Source organism: Ranitomeya imitator, chromosome 5 (genome assembly GCF_032444005.1).
Source record: "Ranitomeya imitator isolate aRanImi1 chromosome 5, aRanImi1.pri, whole genome shotgun sequence".
NCBI classification, from domain to species: domain Eukaryota; kingdom Metazoa; phylum Chordata; class Amphibia; order Anura; family Dendrobatidae; genus Ranitomeya; species Ranitomeya imitator.
In genome coordinates, this window is record NC_091286.1 from 4,886,462 (window position 1) to 4,911,681 (window position 25,220).

General features: G+C 49.1%; 1 protein-coding gene across 2 annotated transcripts in view; it reads left to right on the forward strand.

Moving 5' to 3' along the window:
* Positions 1-25,220, forward strand: part of LRRC73 (leucine rich repeat containing 73) — a 129,575-nt gene that overhangs the window by 90,021 nt on the left and 14,334 nt on the right. Inside the window, exons 1-4 of one of the 2 annotated variants that reach the window (XM_069768229.1) lie at positions 9,038-9,086; positions 17,435-17,774; positions 17,850-18,010; positions 18,120-18,242. In XM_069768229.1, coding sequence (XP_069624330.1) covers positions 17,503-17,774; positions 17,850-18,010; positions 18,120-18,242 — 556 coding nt within the window. In that variant the 5' untranslated portion in view covers positions 9,038-9,086; positions 17,435-17,502. Of the gene's footprint in view, positions 1-9,037; positions 9,087-17,434; positions 17,775-17,849; positions 18,011-18,119; positions 18,243-25,220 lie in introns of those variants that run through there. The other variant, XM_069768227.1, reaches the window with a different exon arrangement.

The following is a 25,220-nucleotide window of genomic DNA, read 5'->3' on the forward strand; positions in this document are numbered from 1 at the left end:
TACCCCGCGTTATCCTCTATACCCCCCGCACTGTATATACCCCGCGTTATCCTCTATACTCCCCGCACTGTATATACCCCGCGTTATCCTCTATACTCCCCGCACTGTATATACCTCGCGTTATCCTCTATACTCCCCGCACTGTATATACCCCGCGTTATCCTCTATACTCCCCGCACTGTATATACCCCGCGTTATCCTCTATACCCCCCGCACTGTATATACCCCGCGTTATCCTCTATACTCCCCGCACTGTATATACCTCGCGTTATCCTCTATACTCCCCGCACTGTATATACCTCGCGTTATCCTCTATACTCCCCGCACTGTATATACCCCGCGTTATCCTCTATACCCCCCGCACTGTATATACCCCGCGTTATCCTCTATACTCCCCGCACTGTATATACCCCGCGTTATCCTCTATACCCCCCGCACTGTATATACCCCGCGTTATCCTCTATACCCCCGCACTGTATATACCCCGCGTTATCCTCTATACCCCCCGCACTGTATATACCCCGCGTTATCCTCCATACCCCCGCACTGTATATACCCCGCGTTATCCTCTATACTCCCCCGCACTGTATATACCCCGCGTTATCCTCTATACTCCCCGCACTGTATATACCCCGCGTTATCCTCTATACCCCCCGCACTGTATATACCCCGCGTTATCCTCTATACCCCCGCACTGTATATACCCCGCGTTATCCTCTATACCCCCCGCACTGTATATACCCCGCGTTATCCTCTATACTCCCCGCACTGTATATACCCCACGTTATCCTCTATACCCCCCGCACTGTATATACCCCGCGTTATCCTCTATACCCCCGCACTGTATATACCCCGCGTTATCCTCTATACTCCCCGCACTGTATATACCCCGCGTTATCCTCTATACCCCCCGCACTGTATATACCCCGCGTTATCCTCTATACTCCCCGCACTGTATATACCCCGCGTTATCCTCTATACTCCCCGCACTGTATATACCCCGCGTTATCCTCTATACCCCCCGCACTGTATATACCCCGCGTTATCCTCTATACTCCCCGCACTGTATATACCCCGCGTTATCCTCTATACTCCCCGCACTGTATATACCCCGCGTTATCCTCTATACCCCCCGCACTGTATATACCCCGCGTTATCCTCTATACCCCCCGCACTGTATATACCCCGCGTTATCCTCTATACTCCCCGCACTTTATATACCCCGCGTTATCCTCTATACCCCCCGCACTGTATATACCCCGCGTTATCCTCTATACCCCCCGCACTGTATATACCCCGCGTTATCCTCTATACCCCCCGCACTGTATATACCCCGCGTTATCCTCTATACTCCCCGCACTGTATATACCCCGCGTTATCCTCTATACTCCCCGCACTGTATATACCCCGCGTTATCCTCTATACCCCCCGCACTGTATATACCTCGCGTTATCCTCTATACCCCCCGCACTGTATATACCCCGCGTTATCCTCTATACCCCCCGCACTGTACATACCCCGCGTTATCCTCTATACTCCCCGCACTTTATATACCCCGCGTTATCCTCTATACCCCCCGCACTGTATATACCCCGCGTTATCCTCTATACTCCCCGCACTGTATATACCCCGCGTTATCCTCTATACTCCCCGCACTGTATATACCCCGCGTTATCCTCTATACTCCCCGCACTGTATATACCCCGCGTTATCCTCTATACTCCCCGCACTGTATATACCCCGCGTTATCCTCTATACTCCCCGCACTGTATATACCCCGCGTTATCCTCTATACCCCCCGCACTGTATATACCCCGCGTTATCCTCTATACTCCCCGCACTTTATATACCCCGCGTTATCCTCTATACCCCCCGCACTGTATATACCCCGCGTTATCCTCTATACCCCCCGCACTGTATATACCCCGCGTTATCCTCTATACCCCCCGCACTGTATATACCCCGCGTTATCCTCTATACTCCCCGCACTGTATATACCCCGCGTTATCCTCTATACTCCCCGCACTGTATATACCCCGCGTTATCCTCTATACTCCCCGCACTGTATATACCCCGCGTTATCCTTTATACCCCCCGCACTGTATATACCTCGCGTTATCCTCTATACTCCCCGCACTGTATATACCCCGCGTTATCCTCTATACCCCCCACACTGTATATACCCCGCGTTATCCTCTATACTCCCCGCACTGTATATACCCTGCGTTATCCTCTATACTCCCCGCACTGTATATACCCCGCGTTATCCTCTATACCCCCCGCACTGTATATACCCCGCGTTATCCTCTATACTCCCCGCACTGTATATACCCCACGTTATCCTCTATACTCCCCGCACTGTATATACCCCGCGTTATCCTCTATACTCCCCGCACTGTATATACCCCGCGTTATCCTCTATACCCCCCGCACTGTATATACCCCGCGTTATCCTCTATACTCCCCGCACTTTATATACCCCGCGTTATCCTCTATACCCCCCGCACTGTATATACCCCGCGTTATCCTCTATACCCCCCGCACTGTATATACCCCGCGTTATCCTCTATACCCCCCGCACTGTATATACCCCGCGTTATCCTCTATACTCCCCGCACTGTATATACCCCGCGTTATCCTCTATACTCCCCGCACTGTATATACCCCGCGTTATCCTCTATACTCCCCGCACTGTATATACCCCGCGTTATCCTTTATACCCCCCGCACTGTATATACCTCGCGTTATCCTCTATACCCCCCGCACTGTATATACCCCGCGTTATCCTCTATACCCCCCGCACTGTATATACCCCGCGTTATCCTCTATACTCCCCGCACTGTATATACCCCGCGTTATCCTCTATACTCCCCGCACTGTATATACCCCGCGTTATCCTCTATACTCCCCGCACTGTATATACCCCGCGTTATCCTTTATACCCCCCGCACTGTATATACCTCGCGTTATCCTCTATACCCCCCGCACTGTATATACCCCGCGTTATCCTCTATACCCCCCGCACTGTATATACCTCGCGTTATCCTCTATACCCCCCGCACTGTATATACCCCGCGTTATCCTCTATACTCCCCGCACTGTATATACCCCGCGTTATCCTCTATACTCCCCGCACTGTATATACCCCGCGTTATCCTCTATACTCCCCGCACTGTATATACCTCGCGTTATCCTCTATACTCCCCGCACTGTATATACCCCGCGTTATCCTCTATACTCCCCGCACTGTATATACCCCGCGTTATCCTCTATACCCCCCGCACTGTATATACCCCGCGTTATCCTCTATACCCCCGCACTGTATATACCTCGCGTTATCCTCTATACCCCCCGCACTGTATATACCCCGCGTTATCCTCTATACCCCCCGCACTGTATATACCCCGCGTTATCCTCTATACCCCCCGCACTGTATATACCCCGCGTTATCCTCTATACTCCCCGCACTGTATATACCCCGCGTTATCCTCTATACTCCCCGCACTGTATATACCCCGCGTTATCCTCTATACTCCCCGCACTGTATATACCCCGCGTTATCCTCTATACCCCCCGCACTGTATATACCCCGCGTTATCCTCTATACCCCCCGCACTGTATATACCTCGCGTTATCCTCTATACCCCCCGCACTGTATATACCCCGCGTTATCCTCTATACTCCCCGCACTGTATATACCCCGCGTTATCCTCTATACCCCCCGCACTGTATATACCTCGCGTTATCCTCTATACTCCCCGCACTGTATATACCTCGCGTTATCCTCTATACCCCCCGCACTGTATATACCCCGCGTTATCCTCTATACTCCCCGCACTGTATATACCCCGCGTTATCCTCTATACCCCCCGCACTGTATATACCTCGCGTTATCCTCTATACCCCCCGCACTGTATATACCCCGCGTTATCCTCTATACTCCCCGCACTGTATATACCCCGCGTTATCCTCTATACCCCCCGCACTGTATATACCCCGCGTTATCCTCTATACTCCCCGCACTGTATATACCCCGCGTTATCCTCTATACCCCCCGCACTGTATATACCCCGCGTTATCCTCTATACCCCCCGCACTGTATATACCCCGCGTTATCCTCTATACCCCCCGCACTGTATATACCCCGCGTTATCCTCTATATCCCCCGCACTGTATATACCCCGCGTTATCCTCTATACTCCCCGCACTGTATATACCCCGCGTTATCCTCTATACCCCCCGCACTGTATATACCTCGCGTTATCCTCTATACCCCCCGCACTGTATATACCCCGCGTTATCCTCTATACTCCCCGCACTGTATATACCCCGCGTTATCCTCTATACTCCCCGCACTGTATATACCCCGCGTTATCCTCTATACCCCCCGCACTGTATATACCCCGCGTTATCCTCTATACTCCCCGCACTGTATATACCCCGCGTTATCCTCTATACTCCCCGCACTGTATATACCCCGTGTTATCCTCTATACCCCCGCACTGTATATACCCCGCGTTATCCTCTATACTCCCCGCACTGTATATACCCCGCGTTATCCTCTATACTCCCCGCACTGTATATACCCCGCGTTATCCTCTATACTCCCCGCACTGTATATACCCCGCGTTATCCTCTATACTCCCCGCACTGTATATACCCCGCGTTATCCTCTATACTCCCCGCACTGTATATACCCCGCGTTATCCTCTATATTCCCCGCACTGTATATACCCCGCGTTATCCTCTATACCCCCCGCACTGTATATACCCCGCGTTATCCTCTATACCCCCCGCACTGTATATACCTCGCGTTATCCTCTATACTCCCCGCACTGTATATACCCCGCGTTATCCTCTATACTCCCCGCACTGTATATACCCCGCGTTATCCTCTATACTCCCCGCACTGTATATACCCCGCGTTATCCTCTATACCCCCCGCACTGTATATACCCCGCGTTATCCTCTATACCCCCCGCACTGTATATACCTCGCGTTATCCTCTATACCCCCCGCACTGTATATACCCCGCGTTATCCTCTATACTCCCCGCACTGTATATACCCCGCGTTATCCTCTATATCCCCCGCACTGTATATACCCCGCGTTATCCTCTATACTCCCCGCACTGTATATACCCCGCGTTATCCTCTATACTCCCCGCACTGTATATACCCCGCGTTATCCTCTATACTCCCCGCACTGTATATACCCCGCGTTATCCTCTATACTCCCCGCACTGTATATACCCCGCGTTATCCTCTATACTCCCCGCACTGTATATACCCCGCGTTATCCTCTATACCCCCCGCACTGTATATACCCCGCGTTATCCTCTATACTCCCCGCACTGTATATACCTCGCGTTATCCTCTATACCCCCCGCACTGTATATACCCCGCGTTATCCTCTATATCCCCCGCACTGTATATACCTCGCGTTATCCTCTATATCCCCCGCACTGTATATACCCCGCGTTATCCTCTATACTCCCCGCACTGTATATACCCCGCGTTATCCTCTATACCCCCCGCACTGTATATACCCCGCGTTATCCTCTATACTCCCCGCACTGTATATACCCCGCGTTATCCTCTATATCCCCCGCACTGTATATACCCCGCGTTATCCTCTATACTCCCCGCACTGTATATACCCCGCGTTATCCTCTATACCCCCCGCACTGTATATACCCCGCGTTATCCTCTATACTCCCCGCACTGTATATACCCCGCGTTATCCTCTATATCCCCCGCACTGTATATACCCCGCGTTATCCTCTATACTCCCCGCACTGTATATACCCTGCGTTATCCTCTATACCCCCCGCACTGTATATACCCCGCGTTATCCTCTATACTCCCCGCACTGTATATACCCCGCGTTATCCTCTATATCCCCCGCACTGTATATACCCCGCGTTATCCTCTATACTCCCCGCACTGTATATACCCCGCGTTATCCTCTATACTCCCCGCACTGTATATACCCCGCGTTATCCTCTATACTCCCCGCACTGTATATACCCCGCGTTATCCTCTATACCCCCCGCACTGTATATACCCCGCGTTATCCTCTATACTCCCCGCACTGTATATACCTCGCGTTATCCTTTATACCCCCCGCACTGTATATACCCCGCGTTATCCTCTATACTCCCCGCACTGTATATACCCCGCGTTATCCTCTATACTCCCCGCACTGTATATACCTCGCGTTATCCTCTATACCCCCCGCACTGTATATACCCCGCGTTATCCTCTATATCCCCGCACTGTATATACCCCGCGTTATCCTCTATACTCCCCGCACTGTATATACCTCGCGTTATCCTTTATACCCCCCGCACTGTATATACCCCGCGTTATCCTCTATACTCCCCGCACTGTATATACCCCGCGTTATCCTCTATACTCCCCGCACTGTATATACCTCGCGTTATCCTCTATACCCCCGCACTGTATATACCCCGCGTTATCCTCTATACTCCCCGCACTGTATATACCTCGCGTTATCCTCTATACTCCCCGCACTGTATATACCCCGCGTTATCCTCTATACTCCCCGCACTGTATATACCTCGCGTTATCCTCTATATCCCCCGCACTGTATATACCCCGCGTTATCCTCTATACTCCCCGCACTGTATATACCTCGCGTTATCCTTTATACCCCCCGCACTGTATATACCCCGCGTTATCCTCTATACTCCCCGCACTGTATATACCCCGCGTTATCCTCTATACCCCCCGCACTGTATATACCCCGCGTTATCCTCTATACCCCCCGCACTGTATATACCCCGCGTTATCCTTTATACCCCCCGCACTGTATATACCCCGCGTTATCCTCTATACTCCCCGCACTGTATATACCCCGCGTTATCCTCTATACTCCCCGCACTGTATATACCTCGCGTTATCCTCTATACCCCCGCACTGTATATACCCCGCGTTATCCTCTATACTCCCCGCACTGTATATACCTCGCGTTATCCTCTATACTCCCCGCACTGTATATACCCCGCGTTATCCTCTATACTCCCCGCACTGTATATACCTCGCGTTATCCTCTATATCCCCCGCACTGTATATACCCCGCGTTATCCTCTATACTCCCCGCACTGTATATACCTCGCGTTATCCTTTATACCCCCCGCACTGTATATACCCCGCGTTATCCTCTATACTCCCCGCACTGTATATACCCCGCGTTATCCTCTATACCCCCCGCACTGTATATACCCCGCGTTATCCTCTATACTCCCCGCACTGTATATACCTCGCGTTATCCTCTATATCCCCCGCACTGTATATACCCCGCGTTATCCTCTATACTCCCCGCACTGTATATACCCCGCGTTATCCTCTATACTCCCCGCACTGTATATACCCCGCGTTATCCTTTATACCCCCCGCACTGTATATACCCCGCGTTATCCTCTATACTCCCCGCACTGTATATACCCCGCGTTATCCTCTATACTCCCCGCACTGTATGTACCCCGCGTTATCCTCTATACTCCCCGCACTGTATATACCCCGCGTTATCCTCTATACTCCCCGCACTGTATATACCCCGCGTTATCCTCTATACTCCCCGCACTGTATGTACCCCGCGTTATCCTCTATACTCCCCGCACTGTATATACCTCGCGTTATCCTCTATACCCCCCGCACTGTATATACCCCGCGTTATCCTTTATACCCCCCGCACTGTATATACCCCGCGTTATCCTCTATACTCCCCGCACTGTATATACCCCGCGTTATCCTCTATACCCCCCGCACTGTATATACCCCGCGTTATCCTCTATACCCCCCGCACTGTATATACCCCGCGTTATCCTCTATACCCCCCGCACTGTATATACCCCGCGTTATCCTCTATACTCCCCGCACTGTATATACCCCGCGTTATCCTCTATACTCCCCGCACTGTATATACCTCGCGTTATCCTCTATATCCCCCGCACTGTATATACCCCGCGTTATCCTCTATACTCCCCGCACTGTATATACCTCGCGTTATCCTTTATACCCCCCGCACTGTATATACCCCGCGTTATCCTCTATACTCCCCGCACTGTATATACCCCGCGTTATCCTCTATACTCCCCGCACTGTATATACCCCGCGTTATCCTCTATACCCCCCGCACTGTATATACCCCGCGTTATCCTCTATACTCCCCGCACTGTATATACCCCGCGTTATCCTTTATACCCCCCGCACTGTATATACCCCGCGTTATCCTCTATACTCCCCGCACTGTATATACCCCGCGTTATCCTCTATACCCCCCGCACTGTATATACCCCGCGTTATCCTCTATACTCCCCGCACTGTATATACCCCGCGTTATCCTCTATACTCCCCGCACTGTATATACCTCGCGTTATCCTCTATACCCCCGCACTGTATATACCCCGCGTTATCCTCTATACCCCCCGCACTGTATATACCTCGCGTTATCCTCTATACCCCCCGCACTGTATATACCTCGCGTTATCCTCTATATCCCCCGCACTGTATATACCTCGCGTTATCCTCTATACCCCCCGCACTGTATATACCCCGCGTTATCCTCTATACCCCCCGCACTGTATATACCCCGCGTTATCCTCTATACTCCCCGCACTGTATATACCCCGCGTTATCCTCTATACCCCCCGCACTGTATATACCTCGCGTTATCCTCTATACCCCCCGCACTGTATATACCTCGCGTTATCCTCTATATCCCCCGCACTGTATATACCTCGCGTTATCCTCTATACCCCCCGCACTGTATATACCCCGCGTTATCCTCTATACCCCCCGCACTGTATATACCCCGCGTTATCCTCTATACCCCCCGCACTGTATATACCCCGCGTTATCCTCTATACCCCCCGCACTGTATATACCCCGCGTTATCCTCTATACCCCCCGCACTGTATATACCCCGCGCAGTTTCGGACACTGAGTGATGACGTCATTAGGGCGTGGTCAGACAGTGACGCGGTACTGTTACTATAGAAACAAGACAGCGTCACCGGAGCACAGGACCCCGGAACCGGCCTGTATTACCGGGGGACGCAGGTAACAACTGACGGAGCCGACAGCGAAAGGCAGAGACAATTACCCTTCCCCCCCCCGAGCTGTGGTAATTACCCCTCCTCCCCCCCCGAGCTGTGGTAATTACCCCTCCCTCCCCCCCGAGCTGTGGTAATTACCCCTCCTCCCCCCCGAGCTGTGGTAATTACCCCTCCTCCCCCCCCGAGCTGTGGTAATTACCCCTCCCTCCCCCCCCGAGCTGTGGTAATTACCTCCCCCCCCCCCTGAGCTATGGTAATTACCTCCCCCCCCTGAGCTGTGGTAATTACCTCCCCCCCCCCCTGAGCTGTGGTAATTACCCTCCCCCCCCCAAGCTGTGGTAATTACCCCTCCCCCCCCCTGAGCTGTGGTAATTACCCTCCCCCCCAAGCTGTGGTAATTACCCCCCCCCCCCCCCGAGCTGTGGTAATTACCCCTCCTGAGCTGTGGTAATTACCTCCCTCCCCCCCCTGAGCTGTGGTAATTACCCCTCCCCCCCTGAGCTGTGGTAATTACCTCCCCCCCCCTCCTGAGCTGTGGTAATTACCCCTCCCCCCCCCTGAGCTGTGGTAATTACCCCTCCCCCCCCCTGAGCTGTGGTAATTACCCCTCCCCCCCCCCCTGAGCTGTGGTAATTACCCTCCCCCCCAAGCTGTGGTAATTACCTCCCCCCCCCTCCTGAGCTGTGGTAATTACCCTCCCCCCCCCCCCCGAGCTGTGGTAATTACCCCTCCCCCCTCTTGAGCTGTGGTAATTACCCCCCCCCCCCGAGCTGTGGTAATTACCTCCCCCCCCCTCCTGAGCTGTGGTAATTACCCTCCCCCCCCCCGAGCTGTGGTAATTACCCCTCCCCCCTCTTGAGCTGTGGTAATTACCCCTCCCCCTCTTGAGCTGTGGTAATTACCCCTCCCCCCTCTTGAGCTGTGGTAATTACACCTCCCCCCCTGAGCTGTGGTAATTACCTCCCCCCCCCCTCCTGAGCTGTGGTAATTACCTCCCCCCCCTGAGCTGTGGTAATTACCTCCCCCCCCCCTCCTGAGCTGTGGTAATTACCCCTCCCCCCCTGAGCTTTGGTAATTACCTCCCCCCCCTCCTAAGCTGTGGTAATTACCTCCCCCCCTGAGCTGTGGTAATTACCCCTCCCCCCCTGGGCTTTGGTAATTACCTCCCCCCCTCCTAAGCTGTGGTAATTACCTCCCCCCCCCCTGAGCTGTAGTAATTACCTCCCCCCCCCCTCCTAAGCTGTGGTAATTACCTCCCCCCCTGAGCTATGGTAATTACCTCCCCCCCCTCCTGAGCTGTGGTAATTACCTCCCCCCCCCCTGAGCTGTAGTAATTACCTCCCCCCCCCCTCCTGAGCTGTAGTAATTACCCCTCCCCCTCTTGAGCTGTGGTAATTACCCCTCCCCCTCTTGAGCTGTGGTAATTACCCCCATTGTCGGAGCTGTGTTGTCTTCTGCCTTCTCTTCTCCTCTTTGCTACCCCTGTGTCATACGTTCCCCTCTTTCCAGAAAATGTATTATTTTCCCCAGAACATTATTACATTCCCCGTGTTTTGTTACACTGAAGATTATTTCCTTTGTGTATATTGGAACAACAAAATAGTGATAAAAAACAGCAAATTGGACGTAATTTCACGCAAACCCCCAAAATAGGCCTCTCAGAATTGTTGGCGCCCTCCACTTTATATTTGGTTGCCCCCATTGGAATAAATACCTGCAATCAGTCGCTTCCTATAACCATCACAAGCTTCTTCCTCCTCTCAGCCGGGATCTTGGACTCTTCTTCTTCCACCTCTCAGCCGGGATCTTGGACTCTTCTTCCACCTCTCAGCCGGGGTCTTGGACTCTTCTTCCACCTCTCAGTCGGGATCTTGGACTCTTCTTCTTCCTCCTCTCAGCCGGGATCTTGGACTCTTCTTCCTCCTCTCAGCCGGGATCTTGGACTCTTCTTCCTCCTCTCAGCCGGGATCTTGGACTCTTCTTCCACCTCTCAGCCGGGGTCTTGGACTCTTCTTCCTCCTCTCAGCCGGGATCTTGGACTCTTCTTCCTCCTCTCAGCTGGGATCTTGGACTCTCCTTCCTCCTCTCAGCTGGGATCTTGGACTCTTCTTCCTCCTCCTGTCAGTCGGGATCTTGGACTCTTCTTCCTCCTCTCAGCCGGAATCTTGGACTCTTCTTCCTCCTCTCAGCCGGGATCTTGGACTCTTCTTCCTCCTCTCAGCCGGAATCTTGGACTCTTCTTCCTCCTCTCAGTCGGGATCTTGGACTCTTCTTCCACCTCTCAGCCGGGATCTTGGACTCTTCTTCCTCCTCTTAGCCGGGATCTTGGACTCTTCTTCCTCCTCTCAGCCGGGATCTTAGTCTCTTCTTCCACCTCTCAGCCGGGATCTTGGACTCTTCTTCCACCTCTCAGCCGGCATCTTGGACTCTTCTTCCACCTCTCAGCCGGGATCTTGGACTCTTTTTCCACCTCTCAGCCAGAATCTTGGACTCTTCTTCCTCCTCTCAGGCGGCAACTTGGACTCTTCTTCCACCTCTCAGCCGGCAACTTGGACTCTTCTTCCACCTCGCAGCCGGGGTCTTGGACTCTTCTTCCACCTCTCAGCCAGGATCTTGGACTATTCTTCCCCCTCTCAGCCGGGATCTTGGACTCTTCTTCCACCTCTCAGCCGGGATCTTGGACTATTCTTCCACCTCTCAGCCGGCATCTTGGACTCTTCTTCCACCTCTCAGCCGGCAACTTGGACTCTTCTTCCACCTCGCAGCCGGGGTCTTGGACTCTTCTTCCACCTCTCAGCCGGCATCTTGGACTCTTCTTCCACCTCTCAGCCTGGATCGTGGACTCTTCTTCCACCTCTCAGCCGGGATCTTGGACTCTTCTTCCACCTCTCAGCCTGGATCGTGGACTCTTCTTCCACCTCGCAGCCGGGGTCTTAAACGATTTCTTTTGTAAACTGCTCCTGGTCTCATGTGAATTCACCTCCCAGCAGTGATTTTAAGATCTCTCTACAGGTGCTCAATGGGATTTAGATCCGGACTCTTTGCTGCCTCCTCAGAATTCACCAGCGCTTTGTTTCCTTCCATTTCTGGGGGCTTCTTGAACTATATTTGGGGTCATCGTCCTGCTGGAAGACCCCATGACATAGGATCCACACTCAACTGTCTGACACTGGGCACTACATTGCCACCCAAAATCCTTTGGTAATCTTCAGATTTCATGATGCCTTGTCACACAGTGATTCCACCCAGTGCCATAGCCTGCAAAACAACCCTAAAACATCTGACCCTCCAGCATATCTGACTGTAGGTACTGTGTTATTTTCCCTGTAAGCTTAATTCAGTTGTCAGTAAACAGTAGAATGATTTGCTTTACCAAAAGCCCTATCTTGGTCTCATGTGTGCACAAGACGCTTTCCCTGGAGGATTTTGGTAACTCACATACAGCTCTGGCAAAAATGAAGAGACCACTGCAGAGTTTTATAAAAATCAGCTCCTCTACATGTCTGACATCCATTCCAGTGTCAGGTGAATTCCAACCAGAGGACATCTCATTCTACTTAATGTGCTTCTGATTAGGTGATCACCTGAACCAAATCTTATTTAACAAAGCAAAGTCTAAAAAACACTGCTGAAGTGTTCACAATCCTCCTGCAATAGGATAAGCTAGATGGCAAAACGAGTGCTAGTAATATCCCAAAAGTAATAGGAATGAAAAAATAACTTTTAACCATGCCAAAGGAGTTGAAAAGAAAAGTCTTGAGTGAGGAAAGAAGGGCTCAATCCTGGCTTTACTAGCAGAGGGATACAGTGAGCATCATGTTGTCTCCATCCTTAAAATTTCTAAGACGGCAGTCCATTACAACGAGGTCAAGCAGCAGACATTGGGGACAACAAAGCTACAGACCGGCAGAGGGCAAAAATGACTCTCCACTGACCGGGATGACCGTCCTCTTATTCGAATGTCACTCAGCAACCGCAGGATGACATCAAGTGACCTACAAAAGGAATGGCAAATGGCAGCTGGGGTAAATTGCACGGCAAGAACAGTTCATAACAGGCTCCTAGAGGCAGGAGTCAAGTCATGTAAAGCTAGAAAAAAGCCTTTCATCAATGAAAAGCAAAGGAGAGCCAGGCTGAAGTGTCCCAAAGACCATAAGGATTGGACCATAGAGGACTGGAGAAGGTAATCTTCTCTGATGAGTCTAATTTTCAGCTTTGCCCAACACCTGATCGTCTAATGGTTAGACGGAGATCTGGAGAGGCGTACAAGTCACAGTGTCTTGCACCCACTGTGAAATTTGGTGGGGGATCGGTGATGATCTGGGGGATCGGTGATGATCTGGGGAGGCGTCAGCAAGGCTGGAATTGGGCAGGTTAATCTGTGCGATAGACGTATGAATCAAGCCGCATACAAGGTTATCCTGGAAAAACAGTTGATTCCTTCTGCTCAGGCAATGCTCCCCAACTCTGAGGACTGGTATTTCCAGCAGGACAATGCGCCATGCCACACAGCTAGGTCAATCAAGGTGTGGATGAAGGACCACCACATCACATCCCTGTCATGTGCCGCCCAATCTCCAGACCTGAACCCCATTGGAAACCTCTGGAATGTAATCAATAGGAAGATAGATCGTCACAAGCCATCAAACAAAGAAGAACGGCTGACATTATTGTACCACGAGTGGCAGAAGGTCACCCAGGAGCCGTGTGAGAGACTGGTGGAAATCTGCCAAGACGCAGGAAAGCTGGGATTAACAATCATGGTTATTCCACAAAATGTTGATTTCTTCCTGAGGTAAAACATTAGTATTGTTGTTTCTAAATGATTATGAACTTGTTTTTTTGCATTATTTGAGGTCTGCAAGCAATGTATTTTGTTATTTTGACCATTTCTCATTTTCAGAAAAGAAACACAAAATGTATTGCTTGGAACTTCAGAGACATGTTGTCAGTAGTTTATAGAATAAAAGAACAATTTACATTTTACTCAAAAATATAAAGAGAAAAATCAGACAAACTGAACATTCTACAGTGGTCTCTTCATTTGTGCCAGAGCTGTACATTTTGGCAAACTGCAGTCTATCTATTTATATCTCTGTGTCAGCAGTGGGGTCCTCGGGGGTCCCCTGCCATAGCATTTCATCCACATGTGGACGGATAGTTCGCTCTGACACTGATGCCGCCTGAGCCTGCAGACAGTTTGAAATTCTTTGGAGCTTGATTGGGGCTTATCTGTCATCCAGACTATTGAGCATTACAACCTTTCATCAATTATCTACCGTCCACGTCCAGGAAGATTAGATACAGCGCCATGGGTTGTCTTGCTTATGTTCCCCACCATGGACATGTTGCGGAAAGTGGTACGGATTGATTTTGGTGAATCTGCAGGTAAACCACACTGCGGATTTCCTGCGGAATTACTGTGATTTTTTTTGCGGATTTTGTGCTGATTTCACCTGCAGTTTTACACCTGTGAATTCCTATTATGGAGCAGGTGTAAAGCGCTGCGGAATCCGCACAAAGAATTGACATGCTGGGGAATAAACAACGCTACGTTTCCGCACGTTTCCATGGTACTGTAAATGCATGGAAAACTGCTGCGGATCCGCAGCGTGTGCACATACCCCAATATCTCTGGAGATGGACTTGTAATCTTGAGATTGTTGATAATGTTCAGTAATGTTGGTTCTCAAGTCCTAAGGCTACGTTCACATTAGCGTTTTGCGTGTTTGCGTCGGGCGACGCAGCGGCGACGCATGCGTCATGTGCCCCTATATTTAACATGGGGGACGCATGGACATGCGTTGTGCTGCGTTGTGCGACGCATGTGGTTTTTTTGCCGCAAGCGTTGGGCGCAGAAAACGCAACAAGTTGCATTTTTCTTGCGTCCAAATCTCGGCAAAAAACGACGCATGCGTTGCAAAACGCAGCGTTTTTGCGTGCGTTTTGGTGCGTTTTTATTTGCGTTGTGCGTTGCGTCGCCGACGCAGCGGCGCACAACGCAAATGTGAACGTAGCCTAAGCCAGTTGTCTTCTCCTCTTTGTGATTCCATGCCTAGTGCAGCGCACACAATGCAAAGCTTGAGGCAACTTCTTCCCTTTTTATCTGGTTTCAGGTGTGATTTTCATGTTGCCCTCACGTGTTATTTCCACAGTTGAGTCTGAATCAGCAACACATGCTGGAAACAATGTAGTTTACTCACCATTTTGGAAAGGTGCCAACAATTTTGTCTGCCTCATGTTTAGGGTTTCGTGTGAAATTATGTCCAATTTGCCTTTTTTTCTGTTTTGTGTTGCTCCAATACACACAAAAGAAATAAACCTGTGTTTAACAAAATGTGTAATTGCAATAATTGTCAGGAAGACGTACTTCATTTTCTGGAACAATTTTAAGGGTGCCAACACATTTGGCCATGAATTTATCTGTGTAGAGGTCACACATCCTCCGTCTCATCCTTGGAGTGCCATTATATCTGTCCAGAGGTCACACACCCTCAGTGTCATCCTTGGAGTGTGGTTGTATCTGTCCAGAGGTCACACATCCTCCGTGTCATACTTGGAGTGTGGTTGTATCTGTCCAGAAGTCACACATGCTCCGTATCATCCTTGGAGTGTGGTTGTATCTGTCCAGAGGTCACACATCCTCAGTGTCATCCTTGGAGTGTGGTTGTATCTGTCCAGAGGTCACACATCCTCCGTGTCATACTTGGAGTGTGGTTGTATCTGTCCAGAAGTCACACATGCTCCGTATCATCCTTGGAGTGTGGTTGTAGCTGTCCAGAGGTCACACATCCTCAGTGTCATCCTTGGAGTGTGGTTGTAGCTGTCCAGAAGTCACACATCCTCCGTGTCATCCTTGGAGTGTGGTTGTATCTGTCCAGAGGTCACACATCCTCAGTGTCATACTTGGAGTGCCGTTATATCTGTCCAGAAGTCACACATCCTCAGTGTCATCCTTGGAGTGTGGTTGTAGCTGTCCAGAGGTCACACATCCTCCGTGTCATCCTTGGAGTGGGGTTGTAGCTGTCCAGAAGTCACACATCCGTGTCATCCTTGGAGTGTGGTTGTAGCTGTCTAGAGGTCACACATCCTCCGTGTCATCCTTGGAGTGGGGTTGTAGCTGTCCAGAGGTCACACATCCTCCGTGTCATCCTTGGAGTGTGGTTCTAGCTGTCCAGAGGTCACACATCCTCCGTGTCATTCTTGGAGTGGGGTTGTAGCTGTCCAGAGGTCACACACCCTCAGTGTTATACTTGGAGTGTGGTTGTAGCTGTCCAGAAGTCACACATCCTCCGTGTCATACTTGGAGTGGGGTTGTATCTGTCCAGAAGTCACACATGCTCCGTGTCATCCTTGGAGTGTGGTTGTATCTGTCCAGAGGTCACACATCCTCAGTGTCATACTTGGAGTGCCATTATATCTGTCCAGAAGTCACACATCCTCAGTGTCATCCTTGGAGTGTGGTTGTAGCTGTCCAGAGGTCACACATCCTCCGTGTCATCCTTGGAGTGTGGTTGTAGCTGTCCAGAAGTCACACATCCTCCGTGTCATCCTTGGAGTGTGGTTGTATCTGTCCAGAGGTCACACATCCTCAGTGTCATACTTGGAGTGCCGTTATATCTGTCCAGAAGTCACACATCCTCAGTGTCATCCTTGGAGTGTGGTTGTAGCTGTCCAGAGGTCACACATCCTCCGTGTCATCCTTGGAGTGGGGTTGTAGCTGTCCAGAAGTCACACATCCGTGTCATCCTTGGAGTGTGGTTGTAGCTGTCTAGAGGTCACACATCCTCCGTGTCATCCTTGGAGTGGGGTCGTAGCTGTCCAGAGGTCACACATCCTCCGTGTCATCCTTGGAGTGTGGTTGTAGCTGTCCAGAGGTCACACATCCTCCGTGTCATTCTTGGAGTGGGGTTGTAGCTGTCCAGAAGTCACACATCCTCCATGTCATCCTTGGAGTGTGGTTGTAGCTGTCCAGAAGTCACACATCCTCCGTGTCATCCTTGGAGTGTGGTTGTATCTGTCCAGAAGTCACACATCCTCCGTGTCATCCTTGAAGTGTGGTTGTATCTGTCCAGAAGTCACACATCCTCTGTGTCTTCCTTGGAGTGCGGTTTTATCTGACCAGAGGCCACACATCCTCCGTGTCATCCTTGGAGTGCGGTTGTATCTGTCCAATGGTCACGCATCCTCAGTGTCATTTTGGAGTGCATTTGTATCTATCCAGAAGCCACACATCCTCAATGTTGTCCTTTGAGTGCGGTTTTATTTGTCCAGAGGCCACATAACCTCTGCCTTTTCAGGCAGCTTCTTGTACATAACGCTGGATTCAGTGTCACTCTTCTCTTCCTGTAGGGGGTTTGACTCTCGCTTCTGGTACCCCGCAGTCATCGGCCTCGTGGGGTTATCCTCACCTACACAGCATGTTACCGGGCTCCATTCAGATGTCAGGAGAAACCCTCTCCAGCGCAGAGGTGAAAGGGGTGTGCGAGGGCCTGGTGGAGGGCACAGTTCGTCTTCTCTCCCTGCGCGGATGTCACCTCTCGGACAGAGACTTTACCCGGCTGTGTCAGGGTGTGTCGGAGTCCCCTTCCCTGGTGCAGCTGAATCTTAACCTCGGGGTCGTGTCCAGCACAGCCCGGGTCCAGCAGCTGGCACAAAGTCTCCACCGGAACCGTTCCCTGCAGTCCATCTTGTAAGTATTAGGCTCTAGTGAGGAGAGTCAGGATGCTCACCTAATAATTATTTCCATTTTCTGTCCTCTCTGTAGCCTGCATGGCAACCCCCTTACAGACACTGGTCTATCCCTCCTTAACCCCTCTCTGGCCAGCCACCCTGCTTTGTTGTCTCTGGACCTTGGGGATTGCATGCTTGGCGATGAGGGAATCGGCCTGATCTGCAGCCTCCTTCCCCCTGATGGGGCTAAGCCAGGTGAGGATCCTCTCTCTGTAGATCTTCGCTGGTGCCACAGTCCTATGTTATAGCAAGGTTTAGAGTTGGACATTGATGTATAGATGACATATTCTGTCTGTGGTTTTAGGTCTTCGGGAGCTGACTCTTTCTGCCAACCCTGGGATTTCTTGCACAGGTTGGGCTCGTCTGGCCATGGCTGTGGCTCACAGTTCACAAGTCCGGACCCTAAATCTGGATTATAATCCACTGGGTGAGAGAGATATGAATCTTGCTATTCAGTGTTGTCTGTACGTGGGTCAAACGTCCTATACATCGTCCTCCATGTGCGGTTGTATCTGTACTGGGGTCATGACCTCTGTTGTCCTCCATGTGTGGTTGTATCTGTATCTCTACAGATGTTGCATGTCCTCTATGTCGGCCTCCGTGTGCGATTGTGCCTGTATAGGCATCATGTCCTCTTCATTGTCCTTAGTGTGCGGTTTATCTGTATGGGGGGGTCCAACGTCCTCTACGTTGTCCTTCGTGTGCCGTATGTATCTATAAGGACATCACGTCATCTGTATCGCTGCCAGTGCGTAGTTGTATATGTATGGGGGTCACATCCTCTCCATTATCCTCCGGGGACAATTGTATCTGTATGGGGGTCACACTTCCTTTATGTTGCCTGTCAAGTCAGCAGTCTTCCCCATGATTGTGGAGTTACTGAAACAGACTAAGGGACCTTTATAAAGGCTCAGGAAGCCTTTCTGGATGTTTTTTGTTAATTTTTCTAATTTTCTGAGATAATGACTTTTGGGTTTTCATTGGCTGTAAGCCATAATCATCAACATTAGCAGAAATAAACACGTGAAATAGATCACTCTGTGTGTAATGACTCTATAGAATATATGAGATTCACTTTTTGGATTGAAGAACTGAAGTAAATTAACTTTTTGATGATATTCTAATTTAGTGAGAAACCCTTGTAAGACACAAGCATTAGCAATTCAAAATCATCAATTTAACCCCTTAACGACTGCCGATACGCCTTTTAATGGTGGCAGTTAAGGGTACTTAATCCTCAGCACCGCAGAGAAATAAGGTTATAGCGCCCCTCAGCGTCGGAAAATGTCCGAAGTCTCAGGTACCGGGTGTAGCCGAGACCCCAGAGAACATGATGATGAGATCACCATTATTTACCGACTAATGGGAACCAAAAAAAAAATTCCTATTTATTTCTCTCTCCTCTGATATGATCTAGCACATCAGAGGAAAGAGAAATGGGGTCCACCAAGCCCCCCCTACACCTCCGGTGTCCCCCGATCCTTAGCATCTTCCGGGTGCATGGACAGTCATCTGCCGGCCGGCACCCGCCAACAATAGATGTTTCCTATTGGTTCATTTTGATCAAAATAAAAAAAAATAGTAAATCAAACCCCCCATAATCAGCCCCTTAGTTAGGTAAAAAATTGTAAAAAATTATTTATTTCCATTTTTCCATTAGAGTTAGGTTTGGGCTAGGGTTAGGGTTTTTGAGATGGGCTTACGGTGGTGTTGTGGTTAGGGTTGGAGTTAGAATTGGGGGGTTTCTACTGTTTAGGTACATCAGGGGATCTCCAAACGTGACATGGCACCCACCATTGATTCCAGACAATTTTGTGATCAAAAAGTGAAACGATGCTCCCTCCCTTCTGAGCCCTGCCATGCGCCAAAACAGTGGCTTTCCCCCACATAGGGGGTATTGGCGTCCATTTTCTCCTGATACCCTTGTGAAAATCAAAAAGTTTGGTTCCAAAGTAAATTTTTTGTGAAAAAAGTAAAATGTTCATTTTTTCCTGCCACCTTTCTTTAGTTCTCGTGAAGCACCTGAGGTGTTAATAAACTTCTCGACTGTGGTTTTGAGCACCTTGTGGGGTGCAGGTTTCAGAATAGTGTTACTTGTGTGTATTTTCTGTTATATTGACCCCTCAAACTCGCTTCAAATATGAGGTGGTCAGTAAAAAAAATGGTTTTGTAAATTTTGTTGTTTCCAAAATTGTGCTCATGTAAAGTAGGCATGTGGGAAATGTTGTTTATGAACTATTTTGTGTGACATCTCTCTATAATTTAAGGGCACAAAAATTAAAAGTTTCAAAATTGTGAAATTTTTCAAAATTTTTACCAAATTTCCTTTTTTTTCATAAATAAATGCAAGTAATATCGAAGAAATTTTACCAGTAACATGAAGTACAATATGTTACGAAAAAACGGTTTCAGAATCAGTGGGATCCGTTTTAGTGTTCCAGAGCTATAACTTCATAAAGTGACAGTGGTCAGAATTATAAAAATTTGCCAGTCATTAAGTACAAAATTGGCTCTGTCACTAAGGGGTTAACCTTCAAGAAGGGTCAACATTTCAGACTCTTGCCCAACCGAAGAAAAAAATGCATAAATTCAAAAGTCAACACATAGATAACAGTCAATGATTCTTAGCTTACTGAAAATAGACGTCTGGTTAATTAAAAAAAATGCGGTGTTGTCACACCTGTTTTTCCCCTTTTCCTCGCTTTTTCCTTTTTCCCGCTCTTCCCTTTACCCTCTGCAGAGCAGTGGTGTTCACACAGTGCGACAGATAGGCAGTGACCCAAGAAAGTTCAACATAAAACATCTGTTTTCCATAAAACTCACAAAATAAGGTAAACGTCTTCTGGTTCGCAGCCGGATGATCCAAACAGTCCGTGTCCGAACCTGTTACTGTGGGCGATTGCACCACCATATGCCTCTCCAGTGCGTCAGCAGCTTTGTTGTCCTAGGCTCCGTGTTAAATCTCACCCGGGCCTGTGTTGCACAGAGCCTCCTGCTCTGCAGCTTCCAAACAAAGCACTGACACACCCAAAGCTCAACACAAAGTTTAAAGGGAACCTGTCACCTGAATTTGGCGGGACCGGTTTTCGGTCATATGGGCGGAGTTATCAGCTGTTTGATTCACCCTTTCCTTACCTGCTGGCTGCATGCTGGCCGCAATATTGGATTGAAGTTCATTCTCTGTCCTCCATAGTACATGCCTGCGCAAGGCAATCAGGTTCCTCATATCATGTTCTCATACACTTTATGCAGTTAATAGCCCTCTGTGTCTGTACTGCTACATACTTAGGCTGATAACTGGTTCATGCAGCTTTACATGAACACCTGAGCCTTACACTATAGCTGGTCCGAACAACTAAAGCAATTGTTACCATCCACCTCTCGTGTCTCCCCTTTTCCTCATAGTTTGTAGCTTGCGAGCAGCAGGACCCTCACTCCTCTTGGTATCTATTCTGAACTGTGATTATTGTTATGCTGGAATGTCTATTGTCTGTACAAATCCCCTCATAATGTAAAGCGCTGAGGAATATGTTGGCGCTATATAAATAAAATTATTATTATTCCCCTGCTCTTCCCTTTTTCCTCTCTCTGCCTTTTTCCCCGCTCCTCCCTTTTCCCACTGTGCGTGTCTTGCACTATCTTGCTTGCATGCTGGTATTGCTGTGACTATCTGATGTACGGATATCATCACCACCTTTCGCCAGTGCGTGCGTCTCTGTGGGCTTCTTCCAATATCCACCGGACACCAGTGTGGTGAAATATGTGTGTGTGTATATATATATATATATATATATATATATATATATATATATATATATATATACTAGATGGTGGCCCGATTTTAACGCATCGGGTATTCTAGAATATGCAGTCCACGTAGTATATTGCCCAGCCACGTAGTATATTGCCCAGTCACGTAGTATATTGCCCAGCCACGTAGTATATTGCCCAGTCACGTAGTATATTGCCCAGTCACGTACTATATTGCCCAGTCACGTAGTATATTGCCCAGTCACGTAGTATATTGCCCAGTCACGCAGTATATTGCCCAGCAACGTAGTATATTGCCCAGTCACGTAGCATATTGCCCAGTCACGTAGTATATTGCCCAGCCACGTAGTATATTGCCCAGTCACATAGTATATTGCCCAGCTACGTAGTATATTGCCCAGTCACGTAGTATATTGCCCAGTCATGTAGTATGTTGCCCAGTCACATAGTATATTGCCCAGCGACGTAGTATATTGCCCAGCGACGTTGTATATTGCCCTACGACGTAGTATATTGCCCAGTCACGTAGCATATTGCCCAGTCACGTAGTATATTGCCCAGCCACGTAGTATATTGCCCAGCTACGTAGTATATTGCCCAGTCACGTAGTATATTGCCCAGCCACGTAGTATATTGCCCAGCCACGTAGTATATTGCCCAGTCACGTAGTATGTTGCCCAGTCACGTAATATGTTGCCCAGCCACGTAGTATATTGCCCAGTCACGTAGCATATTGCCCAGCCACGTAGTATATTGCCCAGCTACATAGTATATTGCCCAGTCACGTAGTATATTGCCCAGCCACGTAGTATATTGCCCAGCCACGTAGTATATTGCCCAGTCACGTAGTATATTGCCCAGTCACGTAGTATATTGCCCAGGTACGTAGTATATTGCCCAGTGACGTAGTATATTGCCCAGCCACGTAGTATATTGCCCAGTGACGTAGTATATTGCCCAGCCATGTAGTATATTGCCCAGCCATGTAGTATATTGCCCAGTGACATAGTATATTGCCCAGCCATGTAGTATATAGCAGAGCCACGTAGTACAGTATATTGCCCAGTCACGTAGTATATAGCAGAGCCACGTAGTATATAGCAGAGCCACGTAGTATATTGCCCAGCACAGAGCCACGTAGTATAGAGACTTAAAAAAATAAATAAACATATACTCACCTTCCGAAGGCCCGTTGAAGTCGTGCTATACTCCCCATCCGCCGCCTTTGCCGCTCAGCGCCAAAGGACCTATGATGACCTATGCAGCATCAATAGTAAATAGTTGGGGACACACAGGGTTAATAGCAGCGGTAACGGAGCGCATTACACCGCGGGCCGTTACCGCTGCCATTAACCCTGTGTGAGCGGTGAGTGGAGGGGATTATGGAGCGGGCGCCGGGCAGTGAGTGCAGGGGAGTAGGGGAGGGACTAATCGGACTGTGCCTGTCGCTGATTGGTCGCGGCAGCAATGACAGGCAGCTGCCGAGACCAATCAGCGAATGAATAAACGTGACAGAAAGATTTTTCTGCATTTTCAGGACTATGAAAATTGTACATTCACACTGAAGGCATCAAAACTATGAATTAACACATGTGGAATTCTATACTTAACAAAAAAGTGTGAAACATCTGGAATTATGTCTTATATTCTAGGTTCTTCAAAGTAGCCACCTTTTGCTTTGATGACTGCACACTCTTGGCATTCTCTTGATGAGCTTCAAGAGGTAGTCACCAGGAATGGTCTTCCAACAATCTTGCCTGGTTGCTAGGGAATCCCCACATGTAATCAAGCTAGCTAATAGCTGTAAATCATTCAGCTGCGGTGATGAAAACTAAATCTCCGAGTACTAAATAATACTCGGAGGACACCCGAGCATGCTCACGAAATAACGAGTATATTCGCTCATCACTAATGCTTAGCACTTGTTGGCCATTTTGCCTTCACTCTGTGGTCCAGCTCACCCCAAACCATCTCGGTTGGGTTCAGGTCTGGTGACTGTGGAGGTCAGGTCATCTGGTGTAGCCCCCCATCACTCTCCCTCTTGGTCAAATAGCCGTTACACAGCTTGGATGTGTTTGGTGTCATTGCCCTGTTGAAAAATAAATGATGGTCCAGCTAAACGCAAACCGGATGGAATAGCATGCCGCTGCAAGATGCTGTGGTAGCCATGATGGTTCAGTATGCCTTCAATTTTGAATAAATCCCCAACAGTGTCACCAGCAAAGCACCCCCACACCATCACACCTCCTCCTTCATGCTTCACGGTGGGAACCAGGCATGTAGAGTCCATCTGTTCACCTTTTCTGCATCGCACAAAGACACGGTGGTTGGAGCCAAAGATCTCAAATTTGGACTCATCAGACCAAAACACAGATTTGCACTGGTCTAGTGTCCATTCCTTGTGTTTTTTAGCCCAAACAAGTCTCTTCTGCTTGTTGCCTGTCCTTAGCAGTGGTTTCCTAGCAGCTATTTTACCATGAAGGCCTGCTGCACAAAGTCTCCTCTTAACAGTTGTTGTAGAGATGTGTCTGCTGCTAGAACTCTGTGTGGCATTGACCTGGTCTCTAATCTGAGCTGCTGTTAACCTGCGATTTCTGAGGCTGGTGACTCGGATAAACTTATCCTCAGAAGCAGAGGTGACTCTTGGTCTTCCTTTCCTGGGGCGGTCCTCGTGAGCCAGTTTCTTTGTAGCGCTTGATGGCTTTTGCCACTGCACTTGGGGACTGTCACGGATCCCTTCTCCGTGGCGTCTTTTATTTGTCACGTGCCTGCTCTCGCATGTGACTTGGGGTTGTGCCTGCAAGGGTTAATCTATCTCCCCACTTTCAGTCCAGCATTCAACCTCTGTTCTATGCTGGAATGGGAGCATAAATCACACACCGACCCAGGCCACACACACGCTCATACACGCTGCCACCACTCATCGAATACGCGGGCGATGAGTCCCGGACTAATAATAATACTAATAAAAATATGTCTATCACTCATAAGGCTCGCACACCTTTAGGCTATGGATTCTTTTAGAACATTCAAGGTTCAGCTTGTTAAAGTTTTATACTTTAATAGCAAAAAGTTCAATACTTACAATAAGAAAAAGGTATAAAAATATGATAATAAAAAGACATACAACTTATGCAAAACAGTATCAAAATAAACAGGAGAAAACTTACAGAAATTATCTAACTGGTAGTTGCTTTCTACTCCCTGAGGGAAGGAAGAATGTAGATTGGATCACATCAGCTTCTCAGGCTGCCCTCATCATGTGAACACAATTCTGTGTCTGCAGCCTAAATTTATAACTTTGGTCTGAGGTCAGGTTTCTAGACCGGCCTCCCAGGTTAATATAATTGCGGTCTGTTTGATTGGGCATGGCCACTCTACTAATGAATATATATTATTTTCCTCTGGAGACACTTGTGAGGTGGTTCCCAGGGATACATCACTTCAGGCCGCAATTTAGCATCTCCCCTCCAAGACCTCAGAGATGCCAAATGTTGCTTTTCTTCTCGGCCCTAGCTAGACCCCCTGGTGAGATATGGAGATAGAATTTCTACTAGTCCCGAGGAAGTAACTATTAACACCTAGGTGCAACTTGCCTTCAGGACAGATGTTACATTATCACTAGTCACACATA